At 37.6% G+C, this 25,953-nt stretch overlaps 1 protein-coding gene across 4 annotated transcripts in view; it reads left to right on the forward strand.

The window, feature by feature from the left end:
- aopep (aminopeptidase O (putative)) overlaps window positions 1-25,953 on the forward strand; it is a 93,590-nt gene that overhangs the window by 19,962 nt on the left and 47,675 nt on the right. For 3 of the 4 annotated variants that reach the window (XM_067394893.1, XM_067394894.1, XM_067394892.1), the window contains exons 6-12: window positions 2,206-2,395; window positions 4,165-4,271; window positions 11,829-11,931; window positions 12,021-12,128; window positions 13,933-13,976; window positions 17,559-17,619; window positions 25,849-25,911. In XM_067394893.1, coding sequence (XP_067250994.1) covers window positions 2,206-2,395; window positions 4,165-4,271; window positions 11,829-11,931; window positions 12,021-12,128; window positions 13,933-13,976; window positions 17,559-17,619; window positions 25,849-25,911 — 676 coding nt within the window. Of the gene's footprint in view, window positions 1-2,205; window positions 2,396-4,164; window positions 4,272-11,828; window positions 11,932-12,020; window positions 12,129-13,918; window positions 13,977-17,558; window positions 17,620-25,848; window positions 25,912-25,953 lie in introns of all 4 variants that reach the window. The other variant, XR_010895986.1, reaches the window with a different exon arrangement.

Here is a 25,953-nt window from a genome sequence, read left to right on the forward strand (position 1 = left end):
GTCCGTCCATCTGTCTGCTTTTTATCTATCTGTCTGTCATTCTGTCTATCCTTCTGTCTCTTTTTATCCATATGTCTGTCGTTCTGCCTATCCTTCTGTCTGTCTGTCTGTCTTTTTTTATCCCTGTCTGTCATTCTGTCTACCCTTCTGTCTTTCTGTCTTTTATCCATCCATCTGTCTGTTTGTCTGTCTGTCTCTTTTTATCTGTTGTTCTGTCTATCTGTCGTTCTGTCTATCCTTCTGTCTCACTTTTTATCCATCTGTCTGTCTGCTTTTTTTCTATCTGTCTGTCGTTCCATCTATCCTTCTGACTCTTTTTATCCATCTGTCTGTCGTTCTGTCTATCCTTCTGTCTGTCTGTCTTTATATCTGTCTGTCTGTCTTTCTGTCTATCTGTCCTTCTATCTGTCTTTATATCCGTCTGTCTGTCGTTCTGTCTATCTGTCATTCTATCTATCCTTCTGTTCATCTGTCTTATCCGTCTGTCTGTCGTTCTGTCTATCTGTCATTCTATCTATCCTTTTGTCTGTCTTTATATCCGTCTGTCTGTCGTTCTGTCTATCTGTCATTCTATCTATCCTTCTGTCCATCTGTCTTATCCGTCTGTCTGTCTATCTTTAGTTCTATCTGTCATTTTATTGAAATGTCTGTGTGATGTTTGCTTTGTCAATCTGTCTGTCTGTCATTCTTTCTATATGTCTGTCTGTCTCCTGGCTATCCTGTCTGCTAGTCGATTTTAGGCAAATCCAGTGATTATTTAATAAGTTGCTGTGTCTACCTGATATTGTGTCAGCACGATTTAGTATCCAGACTGATTTAAAACTAACTAAATAAATAAATAAAAGTGTTCCCCTTGCTCCTGGAAGTTGTGTAATGTTAACCAATCAAGTTACAGCTTTCTATATTGGTGAACTACTTTCCCGTTTTGTGAGAATTATGCATCATACGGTCAGTAAACAGACTCTAGTGCTCCACATGTGAAAGGGAGGTTCTGTATCTACTAAAGAAATCCCTTTTTCTGGCATTTGAACAGTGTTCACCTTTAAAGAACAAGCTTCTGTTGTTTACCACTTCTCTTTAACCGCTTTGGGCATTTTCTGTCATCTATATCCAGAAACTGGGCTTTTTTCAAAGTCCCTTAGCTCTGCTTTAGAGAAAACTCTTTGGACACACAGAATCCTGCTAAAATAACATATCGATGACTTCAGGGAACCATAACAGTGTGAATGAAAGGCATGCCTGCCACCTTCAACTCAAGAGTCAAGGCCAACCTTTTTTATTGATTTCCTGCTTGTCGCTGTGGTCATTGTGTAAAGAAAGCAAGAGTGGGGAAGAAAAAACTCTTTCCAGACCCAGGCAAGGTGAGTGTCTGGCTGAAAAGGTAAAAAGGCATTCATAAAACTCTCAGATTATTTTATCAGGCTCATTTTGTGAGGGGCAAAAAAATGCTTGCGGCTATCTACGACAGTATGTGTCACATTTGAAAACCATTATGTGGCCAAGCCAAAGCCTTAGGACACAAAAGAAACGGGTTTGTTTTTCCTGACTCGTAGGAACTTTGTTTGGAACATGGTCTTGATAACAGCCCATTTGCTGTATGAAACACAAGGCTATCTGGTTGAAAAGGTCACTCAAGGTAATTTCGGGTGAGGAGGCAAACAGTACTATATTTCATTTGGTTTTATGTGTCTGAGGTTGTGTTTTTTTCTTACACAATTGAAAGAGCCTTATCTTACAGTGGACATTTTTTCCAGCTTACACTGTTGTCGTTCAGCACATTTCACAGTGGAACTTTTCCCAGTAACATCTGATGACGGTTATACGTCTTGTAATTTGCTGCTATTAGCAAATGCACCCGAATTGTTTGGTGAAGGGTGCGGCACGGGTGGCTATTCTAAAATCCACTGGCAGCGAACAGGCCTCATTTTGGCTGAGAGCTCCACCTCCTTAACGACAGTATGTCTAAGGCAGAGAAAATCCCACACTTTGATGTTCTTTCAGGGTGGCTGAGTTTTATAACATGTTTTAACTAGATCAGTGCTGAAGTCAGAACTCTGAGCTCTCAGCACCCGCAGTAAAATTATAACCAATGATTTGACCAAATACAGTACAACCATGGCGTCTAATCCTAGTCTGTTTTTTAAGTGTCTTTCCCTTTTAAATGCTAAAATAAATCAACGGGCTGTGATTTCTCTTGTTTTCTAGTCCACATATCGTGTTCCTGTCTCAAAGCGTGCTAACGGGTGAGAGGAACCTCTGTGGGGCAAGATTGTGCCACGAAATTGCCCATTCCTGGTTCGGCCTGGCCATCGGAGCACGGGATTGGACGGAAGAATGGATCAGTGAGGGTTTTGCCACATATTTAGAGGATGTGTTCTGGAGCCACGTTCAGAAGGTATCACAATGAAGTTTTGAATCTTTGACCGTATATATGTGGCCAACAGGGCTTGACATTAACTTTTTTGCTCACCAGCCAATGTAGCTAGTGGTTTTCCAAATTTACTAGCCACTCAGCATTTTCACTGGCCACAATTTTGCTGTTGGGAAATTACATTATATATTATTAAAGTTGACTTTGGCATGCTTAAATTACTTGATTTTGAGTCATTTTACTTGATTTACAAGATTTAAAACCCTTTCAAACTTACAAATGCAGATTAACCACCCAAATCAAGACTATACATTGTATATATCAGGTATGTATAGTTATTTTTGTTAGGCTATATAAAAAGAACAAAGAAGCAAATTACAAATAGTAATTTAAAATATATATATATATTTTCAGATACATATGTTTATTTAGCATACATGTAAACATTTATTTAAAAATGTTTGATGTTTGATTAACATTAATGACAGACAGGTATTTATTTGGGGGCTGCTGAATGCATGGACGTCATATACTGACACATATCCAGTTTTTACCCACTTAGCCGTAAGCCATAGCCCACTGTATTCACGCGAGATACTCCACACAATGCATTTTGACATCTGTGTGCGTGTATTCAGGCGCAAGGAGAACTGATCGCGCGCGACAGAGAGAGCGCGCACGCGAGCGCTTCTGTTGTGTCATTCAGCGCGATTCCGCCTATCCCGCCTTCACTAACCGCAAGTTAATCGATAAAGAATTGTGACTGAATTGTAATTTTGTGATACGACGATCTTGGTTATTTTTCATTTGGCTGTAGGCTGAAATTATATTCAACCCGCCAAAGTGGCTGGTGGGAGTGGCTGTCTTACCCGCCACAGCTGAAATCTACCCGCATTTGGCGGGTTGGCGGGTGTTAATGTCCAGCCCTGGTGGCCAATCTAAGATTGAGTCTTGGGTCTTATTTCTCATCCATTTTTTCCCCCTTTCTCTCTTCAAAAAGCACAAAAAAAGAATCTTAAATGCCGCATGTTTACCAAAATTCATTACACACCTATTAGAGCACATGCTGACTAGTCAGAGTGAAAAATGAGTTTAAAATTAAATTGAATTTTCTGCATTAACTGGAAGACTTCACTTCCTGTAATGACTGAGATAGCTAATAATGAGTCACAAACTCAAGCTTGTGGAGTGTGATTGTGCGCCGCATCAACACAGCACTTCACTTCATTCAAAATGTATTTATAATATGCGTTTACGGCTTTTGAATTGAAAACTATTGTTGTGCTAATGGAATGTTTCCAATACGTCTTTCAACAAGCAGCATTTAAAGCTGAAGTGTGTAATTTATTGATGTTTTCAATGACTTTCTCTTATCCCAGTTTAATATGCAGAGACTGCTATCAGTTGGTCATTCATAGATTGATTTCCCTGAAGACTATAAACGCCGCGGCTCTCTGGTGCTATCAAAACATTGCTCATTTGTTAGAGCATCCTGAACAGCCCGACAACAGACACGCTGGCTTAACCAATGCTGTTGAGTTAGGGGCAGGGCTATCTGTTTTTCTGACCAATGGCTGATGGGGGAGTATTTGAGAGAACCTGTTCCCTGAAAACAAACGTTAGTTCCATTTGATGACACTAGTGGTGCAGAAATGACACACTTCACCTTTAAAATGAAACTTTCTCCACAGCATGATGTGCACAAGTGTGCTTTTTGGTTCTTTAGTTTCCTTCATTTGTGTTTAGACTCACTTAGTTTGCTTTCTTTTGTTCTCTATTTCTGTCTCTCTCAGTTGGATTGTGGAGAGGCTGAGGAGCAGAGACAGTTAAAAGCTCTGCTGCGCTGGAGGAGACTGAGTGATGAGTTACAGAACTCTGAAGAAGAGCTTCAGGTCCTCAGGTATGATTGGCCATGTCTCTCTCTCACATACAACAGACCACAATAAAACAAGTTCACATTTAAAAGCAGTTTTGGAACTAATACATTTCTCAGTTACAAAGTAGTCTTAAAGTAGTCTTTTGTAATTAAGTCTGATTACAACAGATTGCATTTACTGACATAATTTCAATCATGCATCTTTTGTTACTTAATTCACATGTTTGTATTTATTATACTGTATACACTACCATTCAAAAGTTTGAAGTCAGTAAGTAATGTTCCAAAATCCAACCTTAAGAAATGTTTTCAGACAAACATTTTCTTTCTTTGGCAAAAATGGGGGACTGCACCTCTTGCTGAACATTGTCAGTTATGTTTATATAGCCCAGTATCACTAATCACAATCCAAACAACATCCATCTGTTATGTTTGCGCACTTGAAAATACAGTTTCATTTTCCTGTCATCATCTAACTTGCTCAACTAGCTGAGGAAATGGCATAAAGGCAACTGCATAGTGATTATGGGAGTGTTCCCTTGGAAAATTATAAAGAACACCAGGTTTGCTGGGCTTGTTTGTAGGGCTGTACAATTTGGCCAAAAATGTTGTTTTTATGTATCAGAATTACTAATTATTATTATTACTAAATAAAAGGAATATTGCCATTGTAATAATAACATTATTTATAAATCATTAGAAAGGTCTAAGTCAAAAAATCTGTGTCAGTATTTTTTTATTTTTTTGTCAGGAAATCTTATGCATCCACTGACAGAATAAAGCTCCTGTACACTTCTCTGCACTGGAGAAAAACCAGTGGGTTCACATATGTTTACTTCCAGTAAGAGAAGTAATATTTTTTTCCTATTTTTACCCAAAATAGGGTGATGTGAGCATTATTGAGTACACTTATGTAATGTCGGTTTCATTCATACTCATAGCTGGATGGGCCCTTGCGCATAAAGTCCACAAATGAGACTCATAGAAGTAATAAAACTTATGGAAATCCCTTATATGAACAAAGGCACCCAGCTATCGCTGTAGCAGCAGAATAAAACCAAAGTCCCTTTAGTTTTTAGTAAAACACAGATAGAAACATATTGACTGATGAAACATGAAGACAATAAAAATATGAGTGGGACAATATATGGTCTGTGTATATCTGTGTTCTTCTAGATACTGTATCTAGGGTATTTTCGTATGAATAAAGTATATTTATAATGCTATGCTAATTGACATGGCCTTTATCACTGTCTAGAATACTATAAAATAATATAATTTCTGCCTCATTCTGTGATATGAAGCCACATCAGATCACAAAAGGAAGTTATTTCAAACACTAGACTGACATTATGGAGTGAGTTTGGAGTAACAGGTTTGTAAATGCTTCTTATTACAAGTTTGGAAAGATGTTTGGTGTGTGTTGCAATCCAATCGATCTGCTCTGATCACAGTGCTGCACTTCACCATGAAACATGCTATAAAAACACTTATTTAATTAAAAATCACAGCCTTTGCGATTACTTTGACTAAGCCAAATTGCGATTTTGGTTTAATTTCAGTTAATCGTGCAGCCCTTGGCCTTTAACCTTAAAGTAAACTGTGACATATTATACCCAAAAATTCTTCACACAGTGGACTACCAGTAAAATTGATAAAAATGTGGGACCAAAAATCATTCAGACACTTTGACCTGACCATGTTTTGCTAAGATTAATTTTTTCTGACACATTTTAACTCTGAGATCTTGTCATATTTTATTACCAACTATAGTGAATAAACTGTAATAAAGAATTAAATGTTCAAGGTGTCTGAATAAATTTTGGTTTGACTGTATATATAAGTGATTTTCATTTTTGTTGATGCCACAATTAATCTGTCACATGGTAATATGACTAATACCTATTTATGACCAATCATTGGTTCAGTTAATTTGTTTGTTTTTTTTCCTATTTTTAGTCTCATGTTAATTTTTTGTATTGTTAGACCTATAAAGTTCATGGTAATAAGCTGTGACATATGTGTAACTAATGTTCTGTTGGAAACATGGTGAAATACCATATTTGCGCAATCAAATATCCAGGTACGCTCAAGATTGATTTTAATGAGAGCTTAAAATAGTTTTGACATTTCATCTGCACAGAATATTTTCGAGCATGTCATATGAGATGTAATGTAATATTCTCATATGAAGAACGCAGTATAACAAGGTTTGATGTAGGTTTGTGGTTGGAGTAGATTACCCTGGCTAAACATTTAAGAATGAGAAAATGAGTGTGTGTGTGTGTGTGTGATAGAGCGATAGAGTTTGCCAGGAATTCAGCTGTCACAATACCAGCAGGTTTTGAGGATCCACCTGACAGCATGTGTCTGGCCCTTCCTCCGCTTTGAGGGGCCCACACCCACTATAATCTCAGGGATAAAATGTTCAGACAGTCTGGAAAAATGCCTGTCTTGTGAATAAAACATAGAAATGTCATGTAAACTATTCGGTAAGTAATGCAACATCATTCAAGTCTAGGGCATTTTCAAAGATTGAGTATGGCACTTGCAATGCCAGGGTCACGTGTTCAATTCTCAGGAAATACAAGAACAGATCAATCGTATACCTTGAATGCAGTGTAAATCACTCTGGATAAAAGTAACTGCCAAGTACATAAATGCAAATGTAAGACCGGAAACATGCTCATAAAAAGTATGTAAGCAGCCGTGAATGCTTGGACAGTGGGTGTACTTGCTTTCAGTTATTAGCTTCCAGCCACGCAAGGTCAGCTTTGCACATAGTTGCACTGCAAAATGTGGCAGAACACAATTCATAACCGTAAGCAAGTATGTGAACTGTCCAATCGCTCCTGGCTGCGTTTCAGTATTGTTTCTGGCCTAAAGGCTTGTTCACACCAACAAAAATGTTCAGCATGTAATTTTTCAGTTAAAAGCATTAATGTTCTCTTTCTCATTCTCACTCTCACTTGTCTGTTCAAAATGTCTGTCCTATTACTGCCATGTGTCAGCTGCGTTTCAGCACTTGTGTGAAATATGTTTTTGGCATAAAGGCCTGTTCACAATAATAAAAATGTTCAGCATGCGATTTGTCTGTTCAGACCAATGTGGAAAAAAACAGCAGATGGGCTGAATGAAAATGTAAATTCATTTTCTGACAGTAGGTGGCGCTTCCAGTGACAGTATTTACGTTTTCAAACAACCATTAAAATTTTTGTATTCACTATAGTGTTTATCAAACAACGCCAAATATAAGTGTACAAGAGAAGCAGTTCTGGATTCTTTGTCATTGAATAACTTTAAAGGTGCCCTAGAACTTCTTTTTAAAAGATGTAATATAGGTCTAAGGTGTCCCCTGAATGTGTCTGTGAAGTTTCAGCTCAAAATACCCCATAGATTTTTTTAAATTCATTTTTTACCTGCCTATTTTGGGGCATCATTAACTATGCACCGATATATAGGTTGCGGCCCCTTTAAATCTCCCGCTCCCCCGCCCCGGAGCTGGCGCTTGCCTTGAACAGCATAAAAACAGTTTACACAGCTAATATAACCCTCAAAATGGATCTTTACAAGATGTTCGTCATGCATGCTGCATGCATGCGACAGATTATGTGAGTATTGTATACTGTTATGTTGTTTACATTGATTCTGAATGAGTTTGAGGCTATGCTCCATGGCTAACAGCTAATGCTACACTGTTGGAGAACGATGGTAACTTTAACCACATTTAACAGTACATTAGCAACATGCTAACAAAACATTTAGAAAGACAATTCACAAATATCACTAAAAATCTCATGTTATCATGGATCATGTCAGTTATTATTGCTTCATCTGCCATTTTTCGCTATTGCTCTTGCTTGCTTACCTAGTCTGATGATTCAGCTGTGCACAGATCCAGACGTTCTGCCCTTGTGTAATGCCTCGATCATGGGCTGGCATATGCAAATATTGGGGGCGTACTGTTACGTAACAGTCGGTGCTATGTTGAGATTCGCCTGTTTTTCAGAGGTCTTTTAAAAAAATGAGATTTATATAAGAAGGAGGAAACAATGGAGTTTGAAAATCAGTGTATGTCTTTTCCATGTACTGAACTCTTGTTATTCAACTATGCCAATATAAATTCAATATTTAATTCTAGGGCACCTTTAATGGTTGCTGTCCTTACATAGATTACCAAGAAACGAATGTCAAAATTAAAACTTATAGCCGATAGGGCTGCACGATATATTGCGATTTATCGCACGTATATTGGCAAATTTGGCAAAGGCTGCAATTATTTTATGCGCAGCTTGTCAGAGCTGTACGGCTCTGTGATCAGTAGTAAATGCTTCTCCATCTGAAAGCCAAAGGGGGCTCTTGTGTAGAAACTCCTAATATGCCCTGTCGCAGAAGTAGAAAACATGTGTCATTCCAGGAAATCCCTATGGGCATCATACTATTGCTGTAGCTAAATAAACAGAAGATTGAAAAGCTTTGATTGATTAAACATGACTAATACACACATGACTGCCTTTTTCTGTATAAAAAGCCACATCATCTCACAGAAGGACGCTCAACTGTTATTATGAAGTGAGTTTGAAAAACATGTTATTAAATGTTGTCTTTTGTTGGACAAGATGTTAATAAATGCTTCTCATGTCTGGAAAGATTTGACGCGTGTTGCTTTTTCAAATGTACATTATAAGCGACTCAAACTCGCAGTGCTTTCAGATGGATTAGCATTTGGAGTCATAATTTATTGACAAGCTGTGAATAAAAAAAATAATGTCAGCCTTTGCGATTTCATAATCGCACTAAGAATAGTGTTTAAGCGCAATTTCTATATAATTTGTGTAAAAAGTGCAATAAATCGTGCAGCTCAATAGCTGTTTCTGCTTTAGACTATAAACTGTGCTAGCATTATTCTCTGTCATGTTTTACAACTATACCTTGTTTCACCATAGTTGTAGTTGTACTGACACAAAAAGATTTCTTCAACTGTGAAAAAGACATCAGCCAAAAAGAGTGGACATAGGGGAGGTGCCAGTCATTCTCATTGATTTTGACACTCGAGAATCTCTGTTTATTTGTTCATCCATCTATGCATCCGTCTGGAAAGGAAGAGGCTGCCTATTGTGTTTGATAAATACCTGTCACCCTTTTCATTGGGCACAAACACACATGTAAAAGCCTGTGTGACCAGGAGGAATAATACATGCCTTTTAAAGGAGCTCACCCTTATCACTCCCTCCCATACAGTGAGAGAGAGAAAGGAAGGGAGGGAGACATTGCTCTTTATTTTTGGAGGGGAACCAAATGTAAGCATCAATAATGTACAAGCACAAGTGAGTGTCCCAAATACAGCAAGAAGGTAGCTGAAGCCATTTTGACTCCTTTAGACCTGTAACTAGATCCTGTAGAGGATCTGAAGCAGCAGGTTGATATGTACTCACAGATTGTTGATGTTTTATGTAAATTAGCAGCGTGTTAATAGTAGTAATAATAATAATTTTCAGACTTATTAATTGTTAACGAATTTAATGAATTATTTTGATTGCAGACAATAAAAATGGGTAAATTAATTATAATCTAATTATTATATTAATTTAATTATTATATTTATTACATAAATCATTTGGAGTGGTGGTTAATAAAATCGCACGGGTTAAATCTTGTACAGTCGGTTGGAGGAGGGACCTGAGGGATCAGAATATCATAGAAATATGGAAGGTGCAACCATAAAATTCAGAACACATAGCAACACTCTGGCATCATAGTGGGTAATTTTGCACAGGCAATCACCACTGTTATTTTCTTCAGGAAATGTAAAGATCTAGTTCTGTTACAGGTTTTCTGAAATTAGCTTTGCTGTTTAAAACTGTTAGTGGAAAACAGTTTTTTTTTCCATCTCCATAGGCTAGATCTCCAAATATGGGAAAGCATCTATCCCTCTTCCCAGATCTTGCTTTATTTCTTTGTGGAATTTAACAGCGTAGACCTGCACTGGGGGCACACGTTCACAGAGATAAGGCATTAGAGCATGATCAATCATACTGCAGTTTATCAGGATCAAATCTGACACAAAGAAACAAACAAAAGCAGGTTATGATGGCTAGAAAAACACTGCATAGCTACACGCCCATTTGTCTGCAAGAAAAAAGTAAAAAAAAAAATTGCTGTTGTCTGTGTTAGCGGCGCCTGAGTATCGACCAAATCTTTACAAGAGCCTTTTATTGGCAAGACCAGTTAATCTCCTGAAGAAGATCAATAGTTTTTTAACTGAGGTCGTCATTACATGCAGAGATGGCCAGCACTCAAAGCTCTGTTTGTCTCTTGCAATCTACAGTACCTTTGGTTATAGGAAGGAAACAATCTATCGGTCTGAGTTGTAAGAATGCAGTCTGTGTGATGCTGAAAATGTCAGTGAGTGTCCTGAAGACCTTTAAATATCTAACATCTAAATTTGCCAGGTGTTAATCATGTTATGATTAATTGGTTCTCGGATTTGATTGTCTGTGTTTGCGTGTTACAGACAGGCTTTACTGTGCGTTAGTGGTGGGGAATTAGTGACTAGTGGCGACAAGTAACTGTCCTTATGAAGTCAATGAATCATTCATTCAACCAAATTGTTCAAAACACTGATTCATTCTGGAACTAAACCTGGGCTGTGTCCGAAATAGCATACTCTCTGAGTAGGTACTTGTTTTTAACAAATACTTACTTTGAGACTACTAAAAAGTTTGTTCTATATAATATGAATGCGAGTATGTAACCTAGACATACTACATTCGTCACAGTGTCATTGCCATCGTCAGTTGCATTGCTTCACTGCTATTCACAATTTTCTCCTATGGACTCATGGGATAGTAAAGAGTCCTGTGGATGCACACTTTGCAGAAATTCGCCAGAAGTATTAGGTTATCCGGGTGCTTTTCACCTATACTATTTTATAAATTTGGACATACAGTACTATTTTCACAGACAGTTTTCGCCTTCTATATAGTAGGAAAGTACGCATATCGGATGCAGCCAAGTTCTTATAAGTGAGTCATTGAATCATTAATTCATCCCATTCCTTAAAAAAACATGCAACATTAATTCGACTTTGGCTTGGTTTGGAACTATTTTCATTGACTGAGCAAAAATGCACAAAAAACGTGTCAAAAATCTAATTTACTCAATATTAGCTTATTTATTGAACTGTTATGTAAAAACTAATAAGGTAGTAAAAGAAGTAAAAGCATGCTTCCTGCTCAAGTTATATTGCGTAATATATATTCAATGCGTCTTTACTGTAAAAAAATTCACCTATGTCTTGTGACTTGAATCATACAGTAATCTTAATGTGCACTTATGTAACGAAGAGCCATAAAACGCAGCATTACTGTAATCTATGGTTCTATAGAAAGAGAAGCTATCAGGGACGAAATGGTTTTACAAATGCAATTGTTAATACACTTAGTAAACTGTTAGGAGGTTTTAATGTATGCTGATGTAAGTATATTCCTATCCAGAGTGCTGTCGATGCAGCACTTTGCCTTATCAGACCACAGTCTGACTCATGTGGTGTTGTGTGTTTGCATATGTATTTGTTCACAGGCCCAATAAAGAGAACACAGGGGAAGTGAGTGAGTCTGGTGCATCAGTAGTGAAACATGCCCTCAACCCAGAAAAACCCTTCATGCAGGTGCACTATCTGAAGGTATGTCTGATAGCTCAAAGCACAGACTCCTCTGGGACATGAAGCTTCAGGTTGTATAGAGTTGCTCTCTCTCTCTCTCTCTTTCTCAGGGCTACTTCCTCTTGAAGTTTCTGGCTGATCAGGTTGGCGAAGAAAAATTTCTGCTCTTCTTCAAAGTGTTTGTGGGAAAATTCCACGGGCAGCTCATTCTCTCTCAGGTGAGTGTGTCCTTCATGGGAGCTATCTATTCATTTAGCCTGAATGCAAATGTATGGCTTTTGGACGGCATGTGCATATTTTGTCCGTGTTTCAATTGTGTTTCAATCTCACTGTCATTCCATTAGCTTGTATCAGTGAAAGAATGCACCGATTCCCTTAAATGTGTAATTGTTGACTTGATTTGACACATAGCTGCATTCAGGATTCAAAATTAATACTCACCAAATAAGAGTTAAAATTGCCTTTGGAAAATATAGAAAAGAGTTAATAGATCTTTGACTAGTAACTTTATTAGGACCTGCAAAATAAACATGGAATAAATCAGATTATTTGCTCTCTAGGTGAATTAGTCAGTGACATGACTCGTTGAGGTGAAGCTGTTTTAATCTAGCTAATAAAGTGTTTACATTGTATTTTATGTGAATATATCTTCTCATGATTACAAAATTTACCCACCTCACGTGAGTGTATACATTTTCCTGTCATATTTCAAAAGTTGGATAAAAATACCTGGATGCAAAACCTGGCAATGTCTTGAAACAGCATGCGTTCTTCTGTAAACTTGTAGTGGACAATTTGTCATTGGAAGCTTGGGTAACACTTTATTTTGATGGTCCACTCAGACATTTTGTTGACTATAAGTAACATTGCACCTACATGTGAACTAACTCACATTAGAGTATTAGTAGACTGTCTGCTTAATATCTGCTTACACTTTATTTTGATGGTACCCCAACAGACATACTATTGACTATAAATATCTTAGCAACTACATGGCTACTTATTCTACAAACCCCAACCCTAACCCCTACTCTAATGAGAGTTAGTTTACATGTAGTTGCAATGTTACTTATAGTCAACAAAATGTCTGAGGGGACCATCAAAATGAAGTGTAGCCGAAGCTTGTCAATGATATATAAAGGTTTTTTTTTTTTTTTTTTTCCCTCCAGAACTCAGTGTGGCAACACTTATGGAGTATTCCTCATAATAAGCCACCATGATGAAAATATGATAAACAAATATCAAAAATCATCTACATATTTTTTGTTGCAGGTTTCGTTTCATAGAAAGACACAAAAAGCTAACTAACTCATAAGTCACAAAAATTATATGTTTTTAATACAAATAATAAAAAATACTTTTCTGTGGCCAGTAATTTTTCTCAATTTGCTTGCCACAGAGTGCAACAGTGGCAACCAACTTTTTCAGCGGCCTTGGTTCCAGAAATATTTTTCCCTTTAATTTTTTTCCTAAGTCTTCATTTAAAAAGTTATAAGCCATGAACCAACCAATCAACTATGAGGTGAATCAAAACATTACAAACTAACTATTATTTAAAGCAAAAAACTACAAAAGATTGTTGTTAAAGAACTACAATCCTATAAAGCACTGCGAAAGACAATGGAACTGAATATAAAACTTGATTAAAAGATGTTGAATATGTATATATACACAATATATTTTATTTTCACTGCAAAAAAATGCATATTATATACCTATATTTAAGTCGAGAGCTTATCACAGTAAGTTTCTCACAGTGAAATAGGTCAGTCTTTAAGGGTTTAAGTTATTGTTAAAAATCAATTCCCCTGCGGAGAAAATTAATGGGATTTTTTTTACTTCCGGAGGTCGACTGTTGCACTCGATTGGCAGGTGTGACAAAAAGTTCATTTTGTTCCTTGGTAGGAGGCTAGTGGAGAAATAAATTAAGAAATTTCAGTATTTTTAAACATTTTATGCTCTGCTTAAAGCTTTGATATTTACACACTGCTTTTTATTTATACTGTAGTCTGTCTCTTGTAGGATTTCCTGCAGATGCTCCTGGACACATTTCCAGAAATTAACAGGTATGATTAAATGGTGTCAACAATGGCTGTCCAAAACACATACTCAATGAACTCCTAAGCTGCTCTGCCATTATTATTAGTGTGGGGAACTTTCACTGTAGAGTTGGAGGTATTTAGCTAAACCAGACCCTGCAGGAATCTTTCTTTTCCAGCTCTACCTCAAATGGTTTTTCCACTGGTTTTCTTGCCCAAACTCATCCATTGTATCATCAAATATTTATTTTCCTTTTTCACTGTTTCATCATTTACATGTTGACATAATGTTGTCACTAAAACTGCCCAAAAACGTATTATATAGAAGAAATATGAAGAGGCTACTTGCCCTTCATAATATTTTTGTGCTTTTTGGCCAGTGGGAAGTCTAGAGTAGGTCTGATAGGGTCTTTTTCAATGTGAATGATAGAAGTGCAGAATCCAAACTGCTATTGAGTCCTATAGCTGCTTCATGATTGTGAACTGTGCATATTCACTGCTATGCTAGCAGAAAACAGAATGCATATCTTGGTGAGTTATTAATATAGTCAATTATGTCATGAATTTCAATAGGCGAGACAAAAAATTGGATATGTGTCAGAATATCAGATTTGTGCATTAGGCCTTGCTGTGTAAATTGAGCTGTGTCTTGTTAATGTTAATATTAGTCAAACAATAATATAATGCTCTTATTAAAAATCAATAAATAAAACCATTTTATTAAATAAGTAATTAAATTACAATTTAACTTAGTAAATATTTATTATAATATTTAACTTTTTAAATAAAGCACTTACAATCTTCATTTCTTCATCTCTCTTCGTCTATCCTCTCCTGTTTCATCCGTCGCTCTTTCAGTTTCATGTAGTCTCTATTTGCTCATTAAGGCCTAGCCACTGGCTGATGATTGATTAAATTACATTAAACTGAAAGGTAAGGGCGTTCAATATTTGTGTCTGCTGCTCAGAAGTGTAAACATTCATGGCGGCACAACGCTGGAACAGCAGATTGATGTGGTGAAACAATCACAGATGGGCCTCCTTGTGCCAGATCAAAGACAAATCAATGCTTCCATGGCAAAGCGTTCCTCCTACACCACCTCCCAGTTGAGGAAGTCCACGATAGCTTCTGTTAATGTTTGCCTGATTCAGTTTGGATATCTGTGCTTTACTTGTCCCCTTTTTTAGTTTCTATTCATTTTCTTAGCAAATTAACATACAAAATTCCCTTGTCAAACTAAAAAATGGACTATGAATTCCTTAGACATACAGTACATTAAGAGAGTCACCTGAGCCATATGTACTGTATCTACTATTATATGGTATAGGCTTGGAGTGAGTGGGCTCATTTCAGTCAGGCCAGTAAACAACCACCTAGCAACCACTTAAAACACCCTAGCAACCAAACACAAACATAGCAACATGCTGGTAACCACCCACAAAACCTTCATGGAAGCAACTTTTGCATGGGCAGTGTGTTTATAGTGCTAGTTCAGAATGCGCTTTTGGTTTCCTTCAGAAATTTTCTATGATTTTACTATAATTACACTACTATAATATACTATATAGTATAGTAACTATATTATTTTTAATCAATATGTTTCATTCTTATTTCAGCTGTGGCAGTGGTACTTATAGTCACTTCATATTGATCTGACCATATGAATGAGTAACTATCTTTGTTTATCATAAATGATCTATGTTTACTATACTATGAACAGTTTTCATAAGGGTTTATTTGTGAGAAGATCATTACAAAAATGACCTTTAATTTCCTCCAAAATACAGCAGTTACTACAGTTATTTTTACTTCATTGCTGTATTAACACTGCGTTAGCTGTCATCAAAATAATACATGAAACAAAGAGACAAAATCTTCTTGAAAGGTTTAAGAAGATCGAATATTTATGTGTAATGATTTCACCGTAGTAATATGAATTCATGGTATTTTGCCAGAAACTTGCCAAGCACTATTATTGTTATGAATTTTTAAAGGGGTAATCAATGGTATGCAGAATGCTTTCCATTTTAAGTTAGAAGTTATTAATTGGACATGTACTGTATTATGACCAGAACAGTGTTACATGCACTACTAAGAGTACTTCACAGGTTCTTTTAATTAGCATTCATGCTTCATTAAATCAATCTGAGCATGCATTTGAGTATTTGCTTGTAGAATGAGCTTCACTTTTACTCTGCGACAACATGCCTTGGCATGACAGCACTGTTATTTAGTAATCACAGTCTGGTAAGTTTAGTGATTTGCTCTGACACTGAGGGCTTTTCCCTCTTCGATGCTGAGATGGAAATTTCCATTCTCTTCTTTTGTCATCACCTAAATGTGCTCAACTGTTGTGTCGAAGGCCACAAGTGTTGGAGACACACTGTTCCTGTCTGAGACAGTCCATTTAGTTGATTATATGTGCTTTGTGTTTGTGTGTGTGTGCATGCGTGTGTCTGCGCTCTTGCACATTAACAAGATTGATTTGGAGTAAGTGGTGAATGGCTTCAATTACAGCCAGAGAAAAAATACTTTGAGGGGAAATGAAAAAAAAAAATCAAAAATCAAATCTGTACCTTATGGTCACAGGGCTTGTGCACCATTCATAGTTAAATTGAAAATCGCAATTCAGTTCCAGTTGAATTTTAATTGAGGTAGCAAACAGGATTGGAATTGGAATTTGAATTTAAAGAAGTGACATTAAAATGGAATAAAAATTCTAATAAATTCATTCGATGGCAAGTGTAGTTTTAATAATAATACTTTATAGCAAAAATTAGCTTCATTTTTACTCTGAATGTATGAATATGTTATTATCATGCACATAACAGTACTTGACATTTCCAGACACATTAGATTATCTACAAAAGATATAAGAATGCTATGCATTTACTCAGTATTTTATATACTAATCGATTGAAATTTTGATGTTTTGTAGAAAAAAGTCATCTGGACATTTTGTGGCACTGTATGGAAAAAAATTAAAGTGTATTTAATGACTTTATTGTTAGTATTAAATATAGTTAAGGAAAATACATCTAATTATTCTTTCGGTCACACTTTAGATTAGGATCCAATTCTCACTATTAACTATTAAATACGATTTTTGCCTCAATAAACTTAATTACTGCTTATTAATAGTTAGTAATTTAGTAGTTAAGTTTAGGTAATGGGTAGGATTAAGGGATGTAGAATATGGTAATGCAGAATAAGGCATTAATATCTGCTTTATAAGTACTAATAAACAGTCTATTAATAAGCAATAGTTAATAGTGAGAATTGGTGTTAATTTAAAAAGTGTAATTATTTTTGTTTTGTTGCAAACTGTGTTGAATTGCAGTTTAGTCATTCCTTTCCCTGTCATTCCAATCCAACATCCTGTGGCATGTGGTCAATTCAATTCAAATACCATACTCATGAATTGAAAGGGAGACAAATCTTAAATTCTGAACTTTTCGCAACCCAGGTCGTCACGCACATTGCATATAGACTTCTTGTTAAGATTGCTTTTAATTTGAAAGATTTTCATGATTTTAAAGCACATGAAAGCAAAGCCAATGTCCTTGATCTCCTCCAACAATTACTGAGTGTATCACTTTTCTCTTTCAGTCGAGGCATCACACTTGAAACCATCTTTTCAGACTGGTTAGATACACCTGAAATGCCAGAGGTAAGAAGAAAAAAGCCAAGATCTATTTTGAGATGTTTGGTTATTCAAGCCAGATTAAATACTCTGTTTTATGCTAAAGGAATAAAAGCAGGCTTGTTACACAACATGTAAAAGATGCCTGTCACCCAGAATGTAAAACCGTTTTTAATCCATTTCCTCTTGAGCAATAGAACATAGAGCGCATGCATATATCTTTCCAGGACTGACACATGGCATGAATGAAGCAGCTTCCCTCTTGCTTTAAGATCCATTTAACCTCTCAAGCATTTCTAAACTGGGCTGCCACAAGCTCTTAAACAACTGATGACTAATATGAAGCCATAAATCTGTCTTTTTCCTTCAGCATTGGATACTGTTTATTATAGAATTTTGTCATTCTAATACAGTTTGGGAGGTGATTCACTTCCACTTTGAAGATATAATGTTTCCAGCTAGTACTGTGGAGCCTGTGTGTGTGGAATCTACTCTGCTGAATGAAGATTGGAAGTTCTTTTTTTATGTTTTTTTGTGTTTTTTTATAACAACCAGAGAAGACCACAAAAGCCTTTCCGTTCATCCATCCTGAGTCTACGTCTCAAAGAAAAGCATTCAAACGTTAATCTCTCTCCCTTCCTGCGCAGTTTGCCTCAGTTTTGTGCTCGATTTACCCTCATTCGCCAACCATACTAAAATGCAGTGCCATTTTCATTGACGTCGCCATTGGATCTAATGACACATGGCTGCCAAAATCAGCACGGGAACAGTTTTACTTTTGGATAAAATCCTTGTTTTTTTCCCCCAGTTTGGAGCTGTTACTTTGACTTTAAAAACATGTTCTTCTTTAACGTTCCTCTAAATAAATAATGGCAGGAAATAGTCGAAACCCACAATAAACAATCACAGCCACATACACACACGCATACAAAAGGGAGGGATGAGATGGGAACGGAGCTCTCTTTTTCATTGTGCTATTTTTAAGATGGCAAACATTTGAGCAGGCATAATAAGTTGCTATATCTGCATTTTGAGGTGGGTTTAAGGCTGGGACAATCTGAATCTCATGACCTCCCTTGACTCCACTCGCTGTGGGTTGATGCTGAAAGGATACGCTCAGAGCAGCCTACCAAATCCCAATCCTGACATTTACCTTTTGTATTGAAAAGCAAAGCAGCTTTCAGGTCATTAGCTGGGGTGCAATTGTATGGAAATAGCTGTGGTTCAAGACATTCAAATTTACAGTGGCAAATTTAAGCTGGTTTTACAAAACTAGAGCTCTGTTCACAAACCTATGCCTGCATCCTTTTGCCTACATGATGGGACACCGTCTTATGAGGCAGCATCCTGAATGTCATGGAAACTCATAAGTAAACCAATATGAAAAGTTGATTTCAATAGAATATGATGCTAGCATGTTGATAAGCTAACAGCGCAATGCTCTAAAAATGTATTTCTCCACCATCTTCAAATGATGTTTTTCACTGAGCTCATCACAATAGATTTTGGTTTTGCCTTCTCCATGAAGGATACATGCAATTCTGCTTTGTTTTAAAAACAAGGTATCATAGAGGGATAGTGCACACATGTTGTTCCAAACCCATATGACTTTCTTCCAAAACAGCATTGGACCCCATTGACTTTCATTAAAGGGGACCTATAATGCCCCTTTTACAAGATGTAATATAAGTCTCTGGTGTCCTCAGAATGTGTCTGTGAAGTTTCAGCTCAAAATACCCCACAGATCATTTATTATAGCTTGTCAAATTTGCCCCTATTTGGGTGAGAGCAAAAACACGCTGTTTTGTGTGTGTCCCTTTAAATGCAAATGAGCTGCTGCTCCCGGCCCCCTTTCCAGAAGAGGGCGGAGCTTTAAAAGCTTGCGCTTCGGTTGCTCAACAACAACAAAGTTGGAGAATCTCACGCAGCCAAAATGACAATTGTCAGTAACGGTGTTCAGCCTTACATTGTTCAAACCGGAGTCGGACACTGCTGGAGAGACTCAAGAAGATGATACATGTTTTCTAATAGCCCTTTTCCACTGTGTGGTACTATTTGGCTCGGTATGGCATGGCTTGGCTCGGCTAGCTTTACTTTCTGTTTGCTTTTCCATTACAGTTAGTACCGCTTCAAAGTAGGTGGGATTATAGACTGATCGTTATAGTTGCGCCGCCTCTACTGCCGTGAATCCGTTCCTCTGCTACCAAGGAGAGGAACGTCTGCACCTCGTATACTGAACACGATACAGCCATTTCTTTTTTTCAAGTTGCATGCGACGGCCATTTAAAGCAAGTCATTTTGTGAACAAATGATACTGCGGTGGCTGTTAGGGACTATTTAAATCTAGTGGGTTTGGTGTCTCATGTTTCAAATCCATTGATGCAGGTAGTGACGATTCTCTCTGACCAATCAGTGATTTGCAGTGTTTACATGTCCCATTTAGTATTGGTACGGTACTACTTATGCGAGCCGTACCCTATCGAGCCGTACTGAACCATACCATGCAATGGAAAGGCGCCATAAAGCAGCTCAACATGGCCTCGGCCCTTTGTTGCGTGTTCCCAGGGGCATGGTTTATGTAAATGTAGGGTTAGTGATGTCACTAATCCGGGAAGAAGCTTGTTGTAGTCCCTACCAGCCGTTTGTTGTAGTCCTTAAACAGCAAATTCTTCAAAAGAAAATATCTCTCTTTGCATTGAACTTTGAGCGTCATAACTTTGCAGATGTTGTTTATGTTCAAATCATAATCAACCACCCCTTTAAATGGACAAAATAACTTTTTTCAAAGTATCTTCATTTGTTCCACAGAAGAATGAAAGTCATACAGGTTTGTAATGACATGAGGGTGACTAAATGGTTTTGGTTGAACTGTCACTTCAGAAAACTGTTTCAAAAAAAGTTTCCTACCATCTGTGCATTTGTTACTGTTGCCTTAAAGGGTTAGTTCACCCAAAAATGAAAATTCTGTCATTACTTACCATCATGTCGTTCGACACCCATAAGTCCTTTGTTCATCTTTGGAACATAAATTAGGATATTTCTGTTAAAATCCAATGGCTCAGAAAGGCCTCCATAGCCAGCAATGTCATTTCCTCGCTCAAGACCCATAAAAGGTATTAAAGACGTCGTTACAAAGTCCATCTCACTACAGTGGTTCTACAATCATTTTATGAAGCGACGAGAATAGTTTTTGTGCGCAAAAAAAAAACTAAATAATGACTTAAGCTTCGAAGCATTATGAATCAGTGTATCGATTCATGATTCAGATCGCCAAAGTCACGTGATTTAAGCAGTTTGACACGCGATCCAACTATGAATCGATACACTGATTCATAACGCTTCGAAGCTTCAGGAAGCAGTGTTTTGAAATCGGCCACCTCCATTTAATTTGTTTTTTAGTTTTTTTTGCGCACAAAAACTATTCTCGTTGCTTCATAAAATGATTGTAGAACCACTGTAGTGAGATGGACTTTGTAACAACGTCTTTAGTACCTTTTATGGGTCTTGAGAGAGGAAATGACATTGCTGGCTATGGAGGCCTTTCTGAGCCATCGGATTTCAACAGAAATATCCTAATTTGTGTTCCGAAGATGAACAAAGGTCTTACGGGTGTCGAACGGCATGAGGGTAACTAATTAATGACAGAATTTTCATTTTTGGGTGAACTAACCCATTAATGTACTGCCTCTTTAAGCAGCTCACTAGGATTTAGAACACAGCATAGCTGGCATTCCCTCCAATATCAAGCCCACTGCCACTTCAATGAGCAGGTACGAGTTCATTTCCAGTTATTTAGCACTTGAAAGAGGAACTGTGTATGTGTTTGAGGGATGAGTTTGAGAGTGTGTGAATGTGTATTTTTGTCCTCTTACTGTTTGAGTGTGTAAGCATGTATACAACTAGAGCACAAAATCTAGTGCTGGGCAACATCCTTTTTTTACTAAAAAGACAAAAAGATCTGCTTGAGGTAAAATCATGTTTATGAGTTACAAACTCTCTAGCGAGTTAGTAGCATTGAGCAATAGCTAATGAAATCCCATGTCTCCTCAACTGCTGTCCATATTTTTCTGTGCAAACCTATGTCAAGAATCCACACTTGTGTTGCTTTTGTGTATAACATTTTACTGAAAATTCAGAATTTGGGATCATAATTAGATTTGGTGAGGAAGAAGATCTTGTAATTGACATGAGCAGTCGGCTGTTAGTTGCGTAAAGTGTGCATAAACATGACAGAAAACAATAAGCTCTATCTTTAATTGTGTGTAGGGAAGCGACGACCTTGAGCTTTATAGCAAAAAGAAATTTTTTGATGAACGATTACAAAGATAATACATTTTTTGTTTTGTTTTTTCACCAATGAGTCATAAAGCATGATAAGACCAGGAGTATGTGTGAAGAAACTAAGAAGGATCAGATCATTTGACAGATAATACAGTATAAAAAATCCATCTCAAGTTCAGACAGAGAGCTGTGAGAGCAGTTAGCACGTCTGTCATCATAAAAAGCAGCTGTCGCTGTTGTGCCGCCAACCCAAGGGCAGCATCCCACTGTTAACTGTTCAACACCAATTTAGTTTGGAGCACGCCGTATTTAGGAGTTCATACAGACGTACTAATACAGAAATACTACATTTACCGTATATACAGTCAGCATGTGTGAGATGGGAGTTTGCAAGTGTGTGTTTGTGCGTACTTTACGAGTTTGGCTGCGAGAGGGGGCTGATTGCAGTGTCTTGCAGGCGCACAAAGGCCTGGCTGTGCCGGGAATGAACCAGGCAATCTGGGCCGTAAAACTGCTATGTGTGGTATCCAAGTTAACAATGGCAGTTTGCAGCCCGAGAGTCAAATTCTGCTCTGCCCACTCTCCTTTCCCGAAAGTGCACACAAGTCACAAAAACACACATACATAGACACGCACACACAACGCAGACTTTCTCTCTTCCCTGGGGTAACAAAAAATGTCTCTTAAAGTGGCTAATAAAGTCATGCACGCACATAAAGACACCTTTTTGAGGAGAGATGTGCTGCTTTTTCTAAGACTTAAAATTTTGGGAAAAAGAAAATAGACGGAAAAACTTTAAAAATTAAAAAATTAAAATTCTGTCATTTACTCACCCTCAAGTAGCTCCAAACCTGTATGAATTTTTTTGTTCTGCTGAACACAAAGAAAGATATTTGGAAGAATATTTGTAACCAAACAGATCTCGCCCCCCATTGACTACCATAGTATTTATTTTTCCTACTATGATTGTAAATGGGGGGCGAGATCTGTTTGGTTGCTGACATTCTTCCAAATATCTTTCTTTGTGTACAGCAGAACAAAGAAATTCACACAGGTTTGGAACTACTTGAGGGTGAGTAAATGATGACAGAATTTTCATTTTTGGGTGAACTATCCATTTAGGGACCAGGCTTTTTTTTTTTGAAGGTTGACTGTTCATTGTTAGACTGTGTCCAAACCAGATGCAACACAACATTTTCCATGTTAATAAGAGTTTTTGTCCTAACCGGCTGTGACAGCGGGATGTAATGTTCGAGTGATTGTGTTTTATATAATATTAAAATGGTTTAATTTGAGTTCTTACATCATCATGCATGACTTTAATAGCCATAATGAAAGAACCAATGGATAATTTACTTCAGATCTTGAAAGTAAATGAACGGAAACAGGGACATTCAAACTGTGTGATTGAATAAGCTTGTTTATCTACACAGAGTTCAAAGATCGAATCAATCACTGATTATGTATTTAGAATAGTGTAATTTTGAATAGTGTGGCAAGATTTTTTGGTTAACTGAAATAATGTATAACTGGATAAACTGAAACTAAAATGATATTGTTTAACATACAAACTATACAGTAAAATACAAAAAATACAATAAATAAAAACACTTAACCACCACAGAATGAAAACAAATTCAAATTAAAGCTGCAAGCAGCGATGAAAGGGCCCTCGCACCCTGAGCCACCGCTACCTGGTGGCGTTAGGAAAACAGAGAATAGTGGGTGGCATGCATGTAAGCGAGTAAATACAGGAGAAATATGGCAAAGTCATTTCGACATGCCACACTTCCTGCTGCCAACAGGTGATGCTTTGACTATAACTGAATATTGCCATGTAGATGTATTCGAGCCAGGACTATTATCAAACGTGAAGTATAGAGCAGATCAGACATTGTGTGCCTGAGTTACAACTTCCTTTTTCGTGGCGTTAATCGCATACATTAGCACTTAGCCAAGTGTCTCATGTGTTTCTAGCTTGTTTGGTACTTCTTGGCATATTTAAATGTGTTTCAGGGAGTGAATTACAGTGCAAAGCATGCCATTTCCTGTTGCCAACAGGGGGCGCTATGATTAACTAAATATTTGGCAAATAGATGTCTTCAGGCCAGGACTCTTATCAAACATGTGAAGTTTGGGGCAGATCCGACATTGTATGCCCTAGTTACAATAACTTCCTGTTTCATGGCAAAACATCAAACTTTTTCTGGCCGCCACGGACACACCCTTCAGCCAAAACCAAGATCTTCGCAATTTAACGTCGCAAAGGGCTTTAGATTAGACTGACCAAATATAATGTTGATCTGGTTAAATCTCTCCGAGATGTTAATCACAGAGTAAAACACGTAATTTCCTGTTGCCCGCAGGTGGCGCTATGACTGTAACTAAATATTTGCCATGTAGATGTCTTCAGGCCAGGACTCCTATCAAACATGTGAAGTTTGGGGCAGATCCGACATTGTATGCCCTAATTACAATAACTTCCTGTTTAATGGCAAAACATTGAAATTTTGTCAGGGCGCCACGGACACACCCTTCAACAAAAACCCAAGATCTTCGCAATTTAACGTTGCGAAGGGCTTTAGATTAGACTGACCAAATATGATGTTTATCTGATAAAATCTGTAGGAGGAGTTTGTTAAATACAACGTCTGGAATTGGCAAAAATATTCAAAATATCTCACTTCCTGTTGGGTTTACAGATTTTGCACCCCGGGGCTTATTTATAAGTATTGGGCTGTTACATGTGTGTACTGAATTTTATACCTGTACGTGAAACGTAGTGTGAATGGCACTTAATTGAAATTTTTGTAGGTGGCGCTATCGAGCCATTTTGCCACACCTAATCCTGAAAACCATATCAGACGTAAATTTTCACCACTTCTGATGCATATGCAAAGTTTCTTGAGTTTTCGAGCATGTTTAGGCCCTCAAAAATGCGATTCATTTTGGAGAAGAAGAATTTCCTTATTACAAGGGTTTAAATAACCCTGGTTTAACCCTTGCTATGAGTTGGATAGACAGAAAAATCAGATTTTTGCTCTCTGTCTGAACAAGACTTTTAGGATATGGGCTCTTTTTTTATCTGAGCGAGTAAATAACCTCCTAGCAACACCTTGGCGACCACCCACAACACTGCACATTTTCTTCAGAAGTTGTAAAAAATGTACTTGTTAACAAAAAAGTACTGTGATATTATTTGAACTACCTTTGATATGCCATGGTATATGAATATAGTAATACCTGATACTATCACTTGACTTTTTTGTAATACATAGGGGTCTGTTTTTTCTCTTCTTATCTCCCACATGTTTCCTATTACCTGTGAGAGGCTGTGTCAGCCTGTCTGTGAGATCCTCCTATACCTGCCTTTGTGTTTACACACCTCTATGCACACACGGCTCATCAGTTTTAAAGAGACAGTCCTCCTGAGAGCAGCGGCCCCGAGAGAAGTGTGTGTGTGCTTGCTTGCGTGTGTGCGACGGAGAGCGAGAGAGAGACAAACGGCCCCTCCTCTGGCTGCACAGGGAGTGAACACTGTTGATTACAATGAAGCTCCGCTCACAGACCTTTTACTGCCGCTACTGCCGTCTGCTCCCCCACACGCACACCTCATCTCTCTGCCTCCTCCTTTTCTCACTCGCTCCCCTCCTTTCTCTTTCCTCCCTCTCTCAGTGAGGGAAGGTATTCAGTGCGCCGACGGTGCGAGCTTTAATAAGGTTAAGTGCAGAGCGAGCTTGCGGAAGATCTCGCAGGAGACACAAGCACGGATCTTTAGAGGAGAAGTCCTCCGTTTCAACTTAATAAGGGGATTTTGTCCTCTGTTTTATACTCGTGCTCCTGGTCGCAGAGCTTGCCGTGTCGAGTGGTTAGTTCCCATCAAGGAACAAGTGATTCTCTCTCTCTCTCTCTCTCTCTCTCTCTCTCTCTCTCTCTTTCCACTCAACATTCTACTGCTCTCTTCCTCTTGTTCAGTGGCTGAGGGACGCCTGCTCAGAATGGTTGCGGACTCCAGCGGTGCAAGAAGTCAAAGAAGAGGTAAAGCACTTTTTTAAGCTCCAATTAAACACCTGTTTATAT

Source organism: Chanodichthys erythropterus, chromosome 9 (assembly GCF_024489055.1).
Source record: "Chanodichthys erythropterus isolate Z2021 chromosome 9, ASM2448905v1, whole genome shotgun sequence".
Classification (NCBI taxonomy): domain Eukaryota; kingdom Metazoa; phylum Chordata; class Actinopteri; order Cypriniformes; family Xenocyprididae; genus Chanodichthys; species Chanodichthys erythropterus.